The 17,026-nt window shown below is 36.9% G+C and overlaps 1 protein-coding gene across 3 annotated transcripts in view; it reads left to right on the forward strand.

The window, feature by feature from the left end:
* NDUFS4 (NADH:ubiquinone oxidoreductase subunit S4) overlaps window positions 1–17,026 on the forward strand; it is a 115,772-nt gene that overhangs the window by 83,926 nt on the left and 14,820 nt on the right. For 2 of the 3 annotated variants that reach the window (XM_005887366.2, XM_070357485.1), the window contains exons 3-4: window positions 8,650–8,822; window positions 11,520–11,593. In XM_005887366.2, the coding sequence (XP_005887428.1) occupies window positions 8,650–8,822; window positions 11,520–11,593 (247 nt within the window). The remainder of the gene's footprint in view (window positions 1–8,649; window positions 8,823–11,519; window positions 11,594–17,026) is intronic. The other variant, XM_070357486.1, reaches the window with a different exon arrangement.

Consider the following 17,026-nt stretch of genomic DNA (forward strand, 5'->3'; position numbering starts at 1 on the left):
CTGTGGCTTTTGTTCTAGTAATTCTTAATTTACGTTGTGTGTACGTCAGCTTTTTAATTTATTACCAGGGTATGAGGAGGACTGTTTGATTATGAAATAACAGAGTGGCTCTTTTAAAAATGTAATATGTTATAGAAGTTCCAAGTGTTTTGTGGCCATTTTCCCTTTTATTTCAGCTTCTGAAAAAACTATTATGTGACCTACTGTAGCTACATGAATTAGTAATTTAAAAATCAAAAACATTCTGGATCATTGGATTAAAAAGTAAACAAGGAGGGGTTTAGGTATTAAGTTGATCATTATTAATATGCTGTATCTTACAAATATAAAACAATTAATAACTTTCAGATGCTTCATTGAAGCATACTGGTTTTCACTGAGGCAGTATTGACCAATTTATTTTGTAAGCATTTTTTTTTTTTTGTAAGTAACTTTCACTTCTTTCAAAGTTAATAGAAAATGATTGTTTCCAGTGTTTCCTTGTAAAAATGAAGTCTTCCAGTGGATTTTCCTGATTGGGAGAGAAAGTTTATTTCTATATTATTTAAAACAATTACAGCTTTCCAGGGGAGTTCCCTTGCTCCCTAGTGATAAGGATTCCAGCTGGGCTTTCACTGCTGTGGCCCAGGTTCAATCCCTGGTGAGGGAACTGAGAATTGCTCAAGCTGCAAAGTGTGGCCAAAAAAAAAAGTTACAGCATTCTGTCTTAAAATGTCTGTTTAGTAAACTTGATTTGGCTATGTCATATGTCAGATCATATACTATGATATAACTGTACAGTAAGAATCTGAACATAAATCCTTATACCATTACAAAAAAATTATGCATTGTAGTATGTTCCAGAGTTACATTTTGAATAGTCAATTAGATTTTAGGTAAGTGTTACCTTTTCCCACCTGTTTCTACTGGTAGCAGCTCCTATAAAATAATATCATTTGAGTCAATTTTGAGGAAATTTTGTTAATTTTTAAAAATATTCTTACAAGTCAAAAATCAAATTCATCTTCTCCTGTACAGGTTTGTAAGGAAGAATATACAGTAAGTAAATTCAGTCCAATTAATACATACTATTTCTCTGTGCCTTTCAAGCATAAATAGAAACTGACCCATATTGTGAGTGGTAATATAAAATTTTACCACTCTTTAAAAAGCAATTTGATAACATGTCTGAAACCATGGACATTTATCATAACCTTTGACCTAGTTAATATAACCCTCAGTTAAGTTCAGTAGCTCAATCGTGTCTGACTCTTTGCAACCCCATGAATTGCAGCATGTCACGCCTCCCTGTCCATCACCAACTTCCGGAGTTCACTCAAACTCACGTTCATCGAGTCGGTGATGCCGTCCAGTCATCTCATCCTCTGTCATCCCCTTCTACTCCTGCCCCCAGTCCCTCCCAGCATCAGAGTCTTTTCCAATGAGTCAACTCTTTGCATGAGGTGGCCAAAGTACTGGAGTTTCAGCTTTAGCATCATTCCCTCCAAAGAAATCCCAGGGCTGATCTCCTTCAGAATGGACTGGTTGGATCTCCTTGCAGTCCAAGGGACTCTCAAGAGTCTTCTCCAACACCACAGTTCCAAAGCATCAATTCTTCGGCACTCAGCTTTCTTCACAGTCCAACTCTCACATCCATACATGACTACTGGAAAAACCATAGCCTTGACTAGATGGACCTTTGTTGACAAAGTAATGTCTCTGCTTTTGAATATGCTATCTAGGTTGGTCATAACTTTCCTTCCAAGGAGTAAGTGTCTTTTAATTTCATGGCTGCAGTCACCATCTGCAGTGATTTTGGAGCCCAGAAAAATAAAGTCTGACACTGTTTCCACTGTTTCCCCATCTATTTCCCATGAAGTGATGGGACCAGATGCCATGATCTTCGTTTTCTGAATGTTCAGCTTTAAGCCAACTTTTTCACTCTCCTCTTTCACTTTCATCAAGAGGCTTTTTATTAGTTCCTCTTCACTTTCTGTCATAAGGGTGACTAACCTTAAAGAATTAGGATACTGAGATTTTCATTGCAGTAAACTATACTGTAAAAGAAAACAAAAATTTGATTTTTCAGTAATAAGGGATTGGCTAAGAAATTGTGGCATATCAACTTCATAGATTATTAATGAGGCCATTAAAACAAGAAATATCAAAACAGGGTAACTACATGGAAAAAAAAAAAGTAAGTGATGTGATACTTGAAAATAGTGCAGAATAACTATTACCACTGTGTAAAGTAGATACGTATGTAGATCATTATTGTGTCATATACATAAGAAAAGCAGTTGCTAAGATTTTAAACATATGGATATATTTTTATTTTTCTATTTTTTGGTTGTACCAGGTCTTCATTGCTGCCCATGGGCTTTCGTTAGTTGCAGAGGGCAGGGGCTACTCTAGTTGTAGCTTGCAGGCTTCTTATTGCAGTGGCTTCTCTTGTTGATGAGCATAGGCTCTAGGGTGCACGGACTTCAGTAGCTGCAGAACATGGGCTCAGTAGTTGTGGCTTGCAGGTCTTAGAGCACAAGCTCAGTAGTTGTGGCCCACAGGCTCAGTTGCTCCTCAACATGTGGAGTGTTCCCAGACCAGGGATCAAACCCATGTCCCTTGCATCAGCAGGCTGATTCTTATCTCACTATACCACTAGGGAAGTCCAAATATATGAATATATTTTTAAATTTTTTCTGTAATTTTTTTATAATGTTTTAACAGTAACTTCTTAAAATCATAACTATCCTGAAAGAATCATCTTCTGTCTCCTTCTTCAGTTAGAAAAGGTAACTGAAGAAGGAGATAGATACTTCTGCCTTTAAAACCAAATGCAGTCTCTCTTTTATTTGACCCCATGGCATTTATCACATTTTACTTTGTATCCTGACTTAATCCTTCCAAACATTACTATGAGGTATGTTTTGTAGTACCTGGATGGGGGGCTCTTACCACACAGCTTACAGGATCTTACTTTCCTGACTAGGAATTGAACCTGTGCTCTCGGCAGTGAAAGCATGGAGTCCTAACCACTGAAATGCCAGGGAATTCTCTGTAGTACATTTTTTGAAGGAGGAAGCTGAAGGAATTTAAGTAACTTGTCAATATTGCACAGGTAGCAAATGGTGGGGCTTGGGTTCCTTGAGATTTATCTGAGTCTTAATTAATACTGTATTTTACAGTAATGATTATTTAGTTATCCCCCCTCCTTCTTATGGGTGCATAGATTATAGACTTTTTAAGTTCAGGAATAAAGTCTTATTTTTATTTTGACACATACAAAAATGGAATATCCAGCCTTTAAGAAGAAAACTAGGCTTTTCTCTAGACTTGAAGCAACTTAATTGACTTTAATTACAAAATCTTTTGTTGTATTTTATTTACTAACTCATATTATCCTATCCCAAGAAGATGGGAATTTTTTTGCATCTCACCAACAACCTCCCATTACTTGTTCACTCTGTCTTTTTAAAAGAGTCAGATGGTAATTTTCATGAGAATAGAGATCATGTCTTTACCTTTGAGCATTGTGTCTAGGTTCTAATACACAGTAGGCACTAAAAATACATGGGACCTTTTTTTATTGCCCAGGCACTTTACATACATTATTTAGTCCTCATTTTGCCTTGTTTAATTGATCCTTACACATAATATTTTAGGAGAAATCTATTAATTTGCCCAACAAAGGCGGGATTCTAACCCAGTTTTGACTCAGCCCTTACCTTTCAGCCATTGCTGTACCCTAACGTGCTCAGAAGGATCTAGGAGTAATGAAAATAGTTTGAGAATGAGACATAAATGTCCCTAATTCTTAAGATTTTTAAAAAAATCATTATATGATTAGGTGTATCATTTGCTTGATCTATTGTTAGTATTGTAACAACATTCCATTTAAAACTGAAATTTTGGTTTCCTGATGTGTGCCAAGTCTCTTCAGTCATGTTTGACTCTGCGACCCCATGAACTGTAGCCCGGCAGGCTCCTCTGTCCATAGGATTCTGCAGGCAAGAATACTGGAGTGGATTGCCACTTCCTTCTCCAGGGCATCTTCCCGACTCAGGGATTGAACCTGTGTTTCTTATGGCTTCTGCATTGGCAGGCAAGTTCTTTATCACTAGCGCCACCACCCAGGTTTGGTTTCATGATAGCTTTGCTTGATATGCAAGATAAAATGGATGATATGTTTCAACACTTGTTTCGTTACCTTGTTAGACTCCTACATCAATGTCTTGCTTTAACAAACAAAAATTGGTTCTACTGGCACACTTCTCGTTTATAGTTTTGATTGTATCTTGATTTTTAGAAGTGTTTCAAGTTCTTCCATGATAAGTACATATGGTTATGCTATCTGCCAAATCTATTATTTTTCAAACTAGTATTTATTTAGTATAGTGTCCTTCATTATTTATTAGACCACTTAATGAGTTTCTTATATTAAGTATCTGTAGAGTACTTCAAAGGAAGTTTTTATTATAGATCCAGGATTGTTTTCAACATCTTTCATTGTTGAAGTAGAATATAAACAGAATCATCAAATTTAGATGAATTTTAGTCCTAAAACAAACACATAATTGGTAACTAATAGCCTGCAGTAGAACAAGTTTCTGTAAGCAGTATTTGTACTTAATGTTCCAGTATGTACCCTATTAAAACTTTTCAACATTGATCCACAAATAACATACAGTGTAGTGAACTTATTACCAAAAAGCCTGTTAAGAATTTTGACTCTCCTGGGTATACTGGGAGATCTATCAGAAATTCATCCAAAGTGGTGAAAGCCTTTTTCATTAATTTCTCTTTATGACAGGTGTAAAGTATTAAGGTTAAGTGGGTGGGGCAACCGGAAGTAATTACTAAGGCCAGTGGCATTTTTGTGGTTTAATAAAGGCAGAAGCTAATTATTCAGTTTTTATTTAAGTGAAATGGTGCCAAAAAGGAGGTTCCTGCAGAGCAGCTGCACTCCTTCAGTGTTACCCTAATTTACCAAAGACACAACTGTCACAAACAAAACTTTTAAACTTGATATATAGCCACAAAAGTAAGGAGGCTTTTGTTTGGAGTGCATGCAGAAGAACTCCTTTATACAAATCAACCGGCAGATGACAGACAATGATGAAAATTTGATTCTTTGAAGTCATAATAGTCATTGAAACGTGTGAAATTCTGGTATTGAAAAGAGAGCGGCCAGCAAGACTCTAAATCCTGGGTGGTTGCAAGAGGCTTGCTGGGAGGTTTTTCTGCATTTTGACACCAACTTCCCATTGCTTGTTCCCTGCTTCCTTTGTTTAAAAAAAAGTTGAATTCACACAAGATAAATGGGGACAGTTGATAACCGAATCATACAGTTTTATATGGAAACTAATATTTTATAATGGAAATTGGTATTTGAAAGAGTAAAATTCATTTACATATACTGGCATATACTTTCTTAATGATTTTTTAAATTCCTCTTCAATTTAAACTAGACTTGTGAAATAGAAAGTCAGTATATCAGCTCTTATAAATTTAAAATTGTGAAAAAGATCATACTAAAAGAGTAGAACTTTGAAATTATGATATGCTTGTAGCAAAGTAGTAAATTTTTAAATCTATGAATCATGATTAGGTAACTAGTTACTATTTCTTAAATAGCATATTGTATACAAGTTCATATTTATGAAACTTTATGAAGATATTTAGTTTAATAATGTAAACAAAGGTGTCATGCTTGATCCAATTGTTAAAAATTAAAAAGTTTTAAAATTCAGTAAGTGCATATATTATGTATAGGGTTACTTGTTTCATTAGAATTTATAAATACTAACTGGTGAGTCTTGAGATTCTTCAGGTGCCAATTTGCAGCCTTCTCCTATTTTATGTGTTTTAACTTTTTTGTAGACATAGAAAATCTATGAATTATTATTTATAAATAACCTATTTTACCAATGAAATGAGAAATCTGTGAAAGGCAACATTGACATCTTTTATGTTTTTTAAAAATAATCACATATGATCCATACTGCAGTAGAAAAGTGGAAATCTAAAAACAGTATCATTAAAGTAGAAATCTAAAGAGTATCATTAGTTCAGTATAGTTTCAGTAGTCTGCAGATGATTGATTTATTTTCAAAAGTTGAGTCACAGATAGGTCAGTGAGAACTTTGAGGAAAAGCAAAGCATTGAAGACACGTAAAAAGTTCATAGTGCCTCATAGTTCTTTTCAAGTATTACATTGTTTTAATGGAATCTTGGAATGGGAGCTTTAGCCCATTGAAATGTCGCTTAAAGGACATGTTCTTCTGTCACTTGCTGAAGCTGTGTGGATGAAATGATAACAATAGAGTGTTGTGATGCGTTTTAAAAGTGTGAGAAATCAGTTTGTCTAGACTGAGTGTGTGCCTACAAGGACTAGGAATTTTAGAGCTTCTGTGCCCTTTAGGTGTCAAGTATGTGAGAGATGCCAAGCCTTTTTATTCTGTCTTTGGCAGCAGTTCAACTCTCCAGTACCTTACATGTCTTCTGCCGGCAAAGGGCTTCTATGTCAGAACAACTTGGACTTCAAATTCAGAAACTCATTTGTTTGAATGCCAGTTTTATTTGGAGAAGATACCAAATAATTGCCATAATTTGAGAAGGCATGGGAGCACTTGCAGCTAGGAGCTTAGCAACTTCTGTAGCCACTGGTTTTAAAGTGGTTTTCCATCCTTAAAAAATCATGCTGTGCCTTTCTGCTTTGATAGTACAAATCAAGAAATATTCTTTCCATTTTACTAAAGCTTTATTGGTTTTTAAATTACTTTGGCATATGCATACAATATAGACATTTATTAAGAAAAAGTAAGTCTGTTTCCTGAACTGGTATTGAAAAAGTGAGTCTGTTTCCTAAACTGGTATTAAGAGATTAATATGCTGTCTTTTCTGTAAGTCTTAATTAAAAGAATAGCCAACTTATAGCTTCAGCTTTTATGAGCTCAGCTTAGAATGGAGGTCTTGCTATGGAATCTGACAAGGATGCCTTATCCCATAATTCTGTAATATACTTACTGTTCGTTTATACTTTGCTTCAGCTATAACTAGATTTTTTTTAATGTGAAAATATATAATATTAAATACTAAGTTAATGTGAAAGATTACCAACACTGTAGTGAATTCAAAGGGGGAAATAAACATTAAGGACTTTCCAGGAGCTGAGTTTCTTTCAAGCTGTTGAGTAGAGGAATATTCTTTAGAAAGTTATTGAATGTAATAATAACCTGAAATTACTTTTCTTTGAGGATGAACATGACAATCTGTAATAACTTGACATATTGATGCCTTTAAAAATTATGTATCAGTTGTACTCGTTTAGCTTTTATTTTATCCTATAAACTTTAAAAACGTAGGCATATACTAGATGTACATTTTTGTGTAAATACTTATATGGATCATTTTTATAGTTTCTCCAAATAGACAAACTATGACAAAGTAACCACACCTAATTATTGGTATCAGCTAAGGTAAGAAGAATTGTTTCTTTAATCTGTTGTCAGTTGAAAATACATTTAAGTATTTACTAGGAATTGTATTTCTTTAATCTAAAACATTGGGTAGAAAGATCAGTTGAGTCAGATATACATTTAGTTTTTTCCCAGTATATATTGCAACTAAGAACTCCTAGTATTTCTTTGGTCTAAAACATTGATTAGAGGGGAACTACAAATAAACATGAAATTAAAATTAACAAAATGTGTGAAGTTTTCTAGTTTTTCCAATTTTGATATAATCATTTACATGTTTAACCTGTTGTTTTTAACCAGTTTTTTTTAAAGTTTACCTTAATAAGGAACCATAATTTTAAAATGCTTTATGAGCATAATATAGTTGACCGTAATATGATTTTACATTGCTAGAATGAAGTATTTTACCATTACTAAATGGAGACTTAAACTCTAAATTACTTTGTTATTTTGTGTCCTGATTGCTACTACAGTTTGAAATATATTTAATCAGGGAGTCAAAATTGTATTTATTCATCAGTTGGCCTTTTGTTATTGGATAGAAATGTAGAAAAAGAGAGTCAAGTTATCATTGTTTTCCTCTAACATTTCTGCAAAAATTGTGCAGATTTTTTTATCTTTGCAGAATAAGTTTGACATCTATTTGATATCCTTTTCTCTTCAGTAGGTTTCATTAAAGAGAGATAAATCAAAATGGTAATTAAAGTTGTTAATTGATTTTAATTGTTTACAAAAAGGGTCAGGCCTTTCTCTGAAGAGAATGCCTTGTAAGCAGCATAACACAGAAACCACTGGTAATAGATATTTTTTTCTATTTAAAATTTAGTCACTTTTTATATTTGTTTACTTTTAATATCCCTTTACATTCTTTCTCTGCTAATTATACCAGCTCATGAAATCAGAGTCTACTCAGTACAGGCTTTTCTGCCAGCAGACGCTACAAAAATTACCAGTACCTTGTTGTACAAAATGGGCCTAAATTTTTTTATGAGCCCTTTCCCACTGTACCCTAACATTCCCCCAATATATCTTTTCCAAATATCAAAATAGTAGTTTACATGGTAAAATAACAAAGAAGTGAAATAAAGCTTAAAAATTATACATAAGTATGTATTGTAAGATACAGAAAGCAACAAAAATACATTAGGGTGTAAGTGGGCTGTTAGCAACACATTTGCTTGTTTTTCTGTAGGATATTACTACTATAACTGGTGTTCCAGAAGAGCATATCAAAACTAGAAAAGCCAGGATCTTTGTTCCTGCTCGCAATAACATGCAGTCTGGTGTAAACAACACAAAGAAATGGAAGATGGAGTTTGATACCAGAGAGAGATGGGAAAATCCTTTGATGGGTTGGGCGTCAACGTGAGTATTTTGGTTTAATGTGAATACTATTTTTGGCTCTTTTTCTGTGTAGATTTTCCTTTTAAATGCACTGATTTTCAGGCTCTTTTGTATACAGGATGCCTTATGACAATACTTTTTGAGACAGTTTTGCATAGATATCACCATGTTTAATGGTATAGACATATACATTCCACATAGATAACATATATATAAGTATTTATGTAAGTGTGGCCCAGCAAAATATATTGTAAGAACAATTTTTTTCAGAGTACTATTTATTGGATAAAAATGGCTGACATTGTGAGCACTCTTAACATGGTCCCTAAGCTGTAGATATTAGTTTAAAATGTACTGTGAATAGTGTTAGTAGGAGAAGGAAATGGCAACCCACTCCAGTTTTCTTGCCTGGAGAATCCCAGGGATGGGGGAGCCTGGTGGGCTGCCATCTATGGGGTCGCACAGAGTCGGACACGACTGAAACGACATTTATTTTTAAAGTAAAGTTTCTTTATAGTTTTTGTTTATTAGAAGAGATTATATGAGTTTAGAAATTTTGATAATTCATTGTTAGTGTATAGAAATGCAATAGATTTTTGTATATTAATCTTGTATCCTGTTACTTTACCAGATTCAGCTCTTACAGTTTTCTGGTGGTATCTTGAGGATTTTCTATAGACGGTATCATGTCATCTGCAAACAGTGACAGCTTTTCCTTTTCAATTTGAATTCCTTTTATTCCTTCTTCCAGACTGATTGCTGTAACTAGGAATTTCAGTACTATGTTGAATACAAGTGATGAGTGCTGGTGTCAGCCTCCTGGTATGTTGCCTGGATCCTGATAAGGCAGGCTGTGGGGCTGCAGTGGTCCTGGGATTGATGACTACCTGCTGGTGGAAGGGTCTGGTCATGGAGCATACTGAGGCTAATTCCTCCCACCCCTCCCAACTGTTGCATGAAGCCAAGTCTCATGGCCTCTTGCTTCAGGGCCCAGGGGTTCTAGAGCTGGTGTCTAACCACTGGTGGGTAGGGCCAAGGGGTTCTGGGCCTAGTGATGGTTCATTGCTCGGCAGAGGTAAATTGTGGGACCTCTGCCTCCAGAACCCCAGTAGTCCTTGAGCTGGTGTGTTGGCCCACTGACTGTGATGTCTGCAGTGTCTCAGAGCTGGTTTTGTCCAGCTGGTTGGCAGGGCCAGGGCCCACAGGGTCTTGGCTAGTGTTGCCAGGTGAGTTGGGTTCTCTGTGGCAGGCTAAGGGTCTGTTGGGGTCTTTGGCTGCAGGGCCCTCTGGTGGACAAGGCTGTTGTTTCCTGGGGCAGCCCATGGGCTCAGGAGTTCTTAAGGCAGCCTGCCATCTGGTGGGTAGAGCTGTGTTCCCATCCTGCTAATGGCTTAGCCTGAGATGTCTCAGGAATGGTGCTTACAACCTGGTTCAGTGGTTAGAAGCTATTGAGAAGATTCCAAAATGGCACCTCATGGTGGAATGAGCTCCCCCAAATGGCTCTTGCCAGTTTTCCACATCCCTGGGCTTCAGTTGTCTCCTGCCTTTCCTGGAGACTCTCAAAGATTAGGAGGTGGGTCTGACCCACGCTTCCTTCAAATTACTGCTTCTGCCCTGGGTCCTGAAGTATATGAGATTTCTTCTGAGCCTTTTACGAGATAGTCTCTGTTTCCCACAGCCCTCTGGGTCTCCTGAAACTAAGCCCCATTGGCCTTTAAAGCCAAATGTTCTAGGGGCTTGTCTTCCCAGTTCAGGATCCCCAGGCTTGGGAGCTCCATCTGGGGCTTGGACATATTGCTCCTTGGGGAGAACCTCTGCAGTTGTTGAAGAAGGAAATGGCAACCCACTCCACCTGCAGAATCCCATGGACAGGGGAGCCTGGTGGGCTACAGTCCCTGGGGTCTCAAGGAGTCAGACACGACTGAGCGACTGACTTTCTGCAGTTGTACTTACCTCCTGTTTGTGGGTTGCCCAACTCGGTATGGGTCTCTGCCTCCTGTCTCATTGTGGTTCCTTCTTTATACCTTTGATTACAGAAGATCTTTTCTGCTAGATTCTAGGTTTTCTCAGTTGTTGCTGTGTAAACAGTTGTAGTTTTGATGTGTCTGTGAGAAGAGGTGAGCTCAGGGTCTTCACAATTTTGGCCAAGCTCCTTCTAATTACGATGAATTTATAAGGTACATTTAAAGAATAAAACAAACCTAAGAGGATTCTCATTCATTTTCTTTTTTTTTTAAAGCTTAATAAATGATTTTTATTAGAGACTAAAGATTGCTGAATGTCTTTGTCATTTTAAAGTTTTTAATTTGACTTGTTAGAAAATTGCCCTAATTTAACACTGCCGTTGCTGCTAAGTCACTTCAGTCGTGTCCGACTCTGTGCAACCCCAGAGATGGCAGCCCACCAGGCTCCGCCATCCCTGGGATTCTCCAGGCAAGAACACTGGAGTGGGTTGCCATTTCCTTCTCCAATGCGTGAAAGTGGAGTCACTCAGCCATGTCCGACTCTTAGCGACCCCACGGACTGCAGCCCACCAGGCTCCTCCGTCCATGGGATTTTCCAGGCAAGAGTACTGGAGTGGGTTGCCATTGCCTTCTCTGTAATTTAACACAGAAAAACATATTCAGATAGTTAACAGTTTTAAAGAAATTATTCAAAATAAGTAATTTTCAGTTAAAGGTTAATGTTAAATCCTGGGAAAAAAATTGTTTCTTACAGGGCTGATCCCTTATCCAACCTGGTTCTGACTTTTAGTACTAAAGAAGATGCAGTTGCCTTTGCAGAAAAAAATGGTAGGTGTGATTTGCTTTTAACAAGTAAGATATGATTTTATGTTCTTAACAAATCAGTGTATCTAGTCCAATGGTTTTAGGTTATTTTTCTTTTTACACCATGAGAACATACCCCTCCAAAAAATAAAAAGTCTGAAAAATAAATGCACATGTAACATGTGAAAGTCAAACTGCTCTAAATTTGAAGTCGAGGCTTGGAATAAAACTACTTGTCTAACTCCTATCTTATTTATGAATGCCTCTGCAAAATCACTAACATTAAGTTTAAAACATTAAACATCTCATAAGGTAACCTATTCCAGTTTTGACATCTGTTTATTATTTTCTTACTTTGAAACAAAATCTCATGTCTGTTACTCTACCTAATAGCTTTTCAATTATTACAAATTGGTTATCATGTTTCCTCCAAAATGTCATGTGAACATAAATGTCTATGTTTACCACTTCTATTGATATGTTGGTTCTGTAATTACATTAATACAACCTAAGAGTATATTAGTAGCTACCTAAAACTCAACCTATGTTAGTTTTTCTTTGAACAGAAACACAGAATAGAATGTCTTTTTTTCCCCTCATTTTTCTGTTGTTGCAGGGTAGTGAAAGGCTTTGGAGGCAGATCATGATGAATTCTAATCCTTATTATGCCACTCAAAGCTACATGATTTTGGATTAATTTCATCATGGACTTAATGTTTCTTCATTGTTCAAATAATGGTGCTTATCTAAAGGTGTAGTTAGGCAAGTACTTGAAACACAATGGGCTTCCCAGGTGGCACAGTGGTGAAGAGTCCGCCTGCCAGCGCAAGAGGTGTGAGAGACTTAGGTTCAATCCCTGGGTTGGGAAATGGCAACCCACTGCAGTATTCTTGCTTGGGAAATTCCATGGACAGAGGAGCCCAGCGGACTACAGTCCATGGGGTTGTAAAGAGTCAGACACGACTGAACACGCTCGCACACACACACAGCTGGCCATTTGGAAACTATTGGTCCTTTCCCTTACCTCCTTCCATCTGTTATTTCTTGTTTCTCTCAGGTTTAAATGCAATACTGTGCATTTGTACCTGATGCATTCTATTGTTCTAGTTGATCAAATTGAATTTGAATCTAATTCAGCTGTCTATTTGAATGAGATCATGTCCATTTAAGTATGTTATTACTATAAGGCAATATAAGTGTAAAAGATTATTAGTGTTTTTTCAGTATATTTGACATAAATGTAAAAGTGCTATAAAGATTATTATCTGAAATATTTGCTTTTCATTCTAAGTTCACATTATATTATACCTTAAGAATCTGAAGCCAGACTGTCAGATTTGAGTCCATGTCAGATCCCTATTTGTCTGGGTTTGTACAAGGAGAAATTGCAAATACAGTGGGAATTGTTGTGAGGATTGAATAAGTTTATAAAAGTAAAGTAGTTAAGAAATAGCTAAGTATATAATAGTATTTCAGTTTATCTTATTAGTAGACTTTAAAAATAAAAAAATAAATAAAAATTAAAAAAAATTTAAAAAAGTACTCTATATTACCAAATTTCCAAATTAAACATATTTGTTCTCAAAGTGGTCAGAGTCTTTAAAATATTATTTTGATGTAACATTTACATTGCTCTTTTTAAAATTAAACTGTAATGTAGCTCATCAACAACAGTTCTGTTAATGTTTTTCATCTTTGTAGCCTACCATATTTCATGTCTGACACCTCAAATAGTCTATCATGTGCATTTAATGACAGGAAGTCTAATTAAACTCTTAAGCCTGACTACTTCCTGAGTGGGCACAAGGACTGTATGACTGTAGTTGCCATGTGAATTGCAGATATATGAACTAACCACTGCTACAAGTGCCTTTCTGATCTGATTTCTACTCCCCGCACCAGAATGAAAATTGAGGAGCATTACCAAAGTCAACAGACAGTATACGTTGAAAAAGCTTAGAGAATGTTACGGTATAAAACTGTAAGCTAAGTGTGGATCTGGGGACTTACCTGGTGATCGAATAGTTAGGATTTGGCGCTTTCACTGCCATGGCCCGGATTCCTTCTCTGGTTGGGGAACTGAGATCTCAGAACCATCTGGCGCAGCCTAGATAAAACAACAAAAAAAGAAAAACAGTGAATCAGGAATTCTTACCTCTAAGTGCTTGCGTGCTGTCGCTTTAGTCGTGACCCTGTGGACTGTACTGTCAGGCTCCTCTGTCTGTGGGCTTCTCCAGGCAAGAAAACTGGAATGGGTTACCATGCTGCCCTCCAGGGGATCTTCCCAACCCAAGAATTGAACTCCCATCTCTCTCATCTCCTGCATTGGCAAGTGGGTTCTTTACCACTAGCATCAACTGGGAAGCCCAAAGGACTTATAAAAGTATGGACAAGGTATAGGAAAACCACAGGACATAGTGGGGCAGTGAGATGGTGTTACCAAACTTATGGAGCAAGACCTAGAGAGAGCTGCATGGGAAGGATAGTGTGTTAGGATGAAGTATGATTTACAGGGAGAGAACAAACTGACCAGAAAACCTAGGTTATCTATTGTGCCCAGGCTTCTTGGTTCATGGGATTCTCTAGGCAAGCATACTGGAGTGAGTTGCCCTTTCCTACTCCAGGGGATCCTCCCGACCCAGGGACCGAACTTGTCTCCTGCATTGGCAGGTGAATTTTTTTTACTGTGGTGCCACCTGAGAAGCCCTGACAACCTTTAAGGTAGTAGGTATTCTGTTGATCTTATTCACTGCTTTGTTTCTGGTTGTTGTTCAGCCGCTAAGTTGTGTCCAACTCTTTTTGTTTCCAGTGCCTGACACAAAACCTATATAGTGGACTCTGGCTACCTGGTCAAATTATTGCCCTTCTAAAATATTTTCCCTACTCAGGAATTTGAAGGCACTTTCATCTCCTAGGGAAGAGGTTATTTCTCATTCTTCACTTATTTAACATTTAGTATTATATATCTTGGCTCCTTGGTGGCCCAGTGGTTAAGAATTCACCTTCCAATGCAGGAGACACAAGTTCAATCCCTGTATAGTCAGTGATAACTTTGCAGCTCTAACAGTAAAAGTAAATAGTTGTAATAGAGCCAATATGGCCCCCATAGTCTAAAAATATTTTGTATTTGGCCATTTACAGTAAATATTTATTGACCTCTCGTCTAAACAATTATGTACTCCGTCAATACTGAGACCCTTTCTCCTCTGACGTTTTTGTTAATCTGAAATACTCTTTATTCAAACACTTCAAAAGGCCTATGCTTAATATATTCCTCAGCTGATAATTCAAGCTCTTCACAATATAAGCACTAACTTATCACTCAAATAGTAACCTGTCACTCAAACAGTAACCTAACTTTATCTTACTGTGCCTCAGCATTTCTTCTTGCCCTTATCTCTGCTGTAGTTTCTTCCTTCTGCAATCTCTTCCTCGTTCTGTTCCCTTTCTCCTCTTTTTCCCTGCCTACAAACTCCAACCTATTCTTCAGAATACATTTTAAATGTTACCTCCTTCCTGATCGCTTTTCTTATTTCCCTTTCCAACCTCCAAATAGATGTGCTCTCTCTTCCTTTTAGCTTCCACATTGATTTATTCCTTTTTTATAACTCTTCTACTGTGGTATTTTATTTTTTTTGTTGCATTCAGTCATACATATGTTGAGCACCCTGTCATATGCCAGCACTCCTGGCTTAGGTTCATGGGGATCATTCTTTGAGTATAGAATAAATAGTCCTCTTACTCAAACTATAATACTTTATTTGCTGAATTATAAGCACCTCCCTGGTGGCTCTGGGTGGTGGCTCAGACGATAAAGAATCTGCCTGTGATGCAGGAGACCCAGCTTTGATGCCTGGGTAGGTAAGATGATCTGGAGAAGGGAATGGCTACCCACTCCAGTTTTTGTGCCTGGAGAACACCATCGATAGAGAAGGTTGGCAGGCTACAGCCCATGGGGTTGCAAAGAGTACCAAATGATTGAGTGACTAACACTTTGACTTTTTTCACTTTCACCTGGGAAACCACCCAGTCATCTTAATCTTTTTATATGCTCAATAAAAATTGGTAAATTCGAACAGTACATTTAGTGATGCTGTAAATTACTCTCCAGGTCATGTTTTAAACTTTTCCTTAAATCATTTTAAATTTATTTGGCTACTTGTTCTTTCTTTTAGAAGAACTGTTAACTCCTATAAGACCAGTGTCTATCACATAGCTCCCAGCTGATAGGGCCCAAGTTTCTAGGTTCCAAGTCCAGTGTTTTTTCCCATGATACTACTATGCTGATGTAGATGTTACATCCATCATCTCGATCTGCATGGTCCAGTATGGTAGGCACATGTGGCTGTGTAGCACTTGAAAGGTATTTAGTTAGAATTGGGGTGTGCTGTTAAGTGTAAAATATACACTGGGTTTCTGAGACTTAGTATTAAAAAAAAAGCATAAAATATCTCTAATAAATTTTATATTGATTACATATTAAAATGATAATATTTAAGATGTGTATTAGGCTAGGAATCTGAATGATTAAAGGCTTATTTTTTCGTTTTAGACATTTTTTAAAATGTTGGTCCTAAGTAATTTAAAATTATCTGGTTCACATTATGTTTGTTGGGTAGCACTAATCTAGAATACTTCAAGCTATATAGGACATACATTACATACATCTTCTAGATATATCATTTCTATATATTCTGTAATGAATATAAGAAATAGGAAAACCTTACCCAACTTTGAAAAGTTACATTACTTAAGAAATGCAGAGAGTTCCTGGATAGTCCAGTGGTTAGGACTCTGCACGTTCACTGCCAGGGGCCCCAAGTCAGTTCCTGGTTGGGGAACAGAGATCCCACAAGCTGCGTTGCATGGCAAAAAAAAATAATTTTTTTAAAAAAGAAATGTACTTCTGTTCTTCAAACACTTACCTAGGATCAAGGATAAGTGTAAATTTTTATATTACATACAGTAGTGAAATAAAATAGCTAAAAAATCGATGTGTGTGCTTAGTCGCTCAGTTGTGTCCAACTCTTTGTGACCCCATGAACTGTAGCCCACCAGGCTTATCTGCCCATGGGGATTCTCCAGGCAAGTATGTTGGAGTGGATTGCCATGCCCTTCTCCAGGGGATCTTTCCATCTCAGGGATCATTGCAGGCAGATTCTTTACCATCTGAACCACCAGGGAAGGGCAAAAGATCTACATTATATCACAAAATCCCTGTTAACACTTATTTTCAATTTCTTAAATAAGGCATTATGTAAATCAGTATATTTACATAAGAATGCCCTCATGTCTGAGATTAAACGTTTTCTTCTTCCTGCTATTGATGATTTTGCCTCTGGTTTCCCTTCTCACCATATCTCACTTCCTGTGGAAGCCTGGTTCTGTCACCTGCTGAGTGGGATAGAAGAAAGACTGAATGCTCTTCCTTGGCTTCTTTTTCCCCTGTTCACCTCT

The sequence above is a fragment of the Bos mutus genome, chromosome 20 (genome assembly GCF_027580195.1).
Source record: "Bos mutus isolate GX-2022 chromosome 20, NWIPB_WYAK_1.1, whole genome shotgun sequence".
NCBI classification, from domain to species: domain Eukaryota; kingdom Metazoa; phylum Chordata; class Mammalia; order Artiodactyla; family Bovidae; genus Bos; species Bos mutus.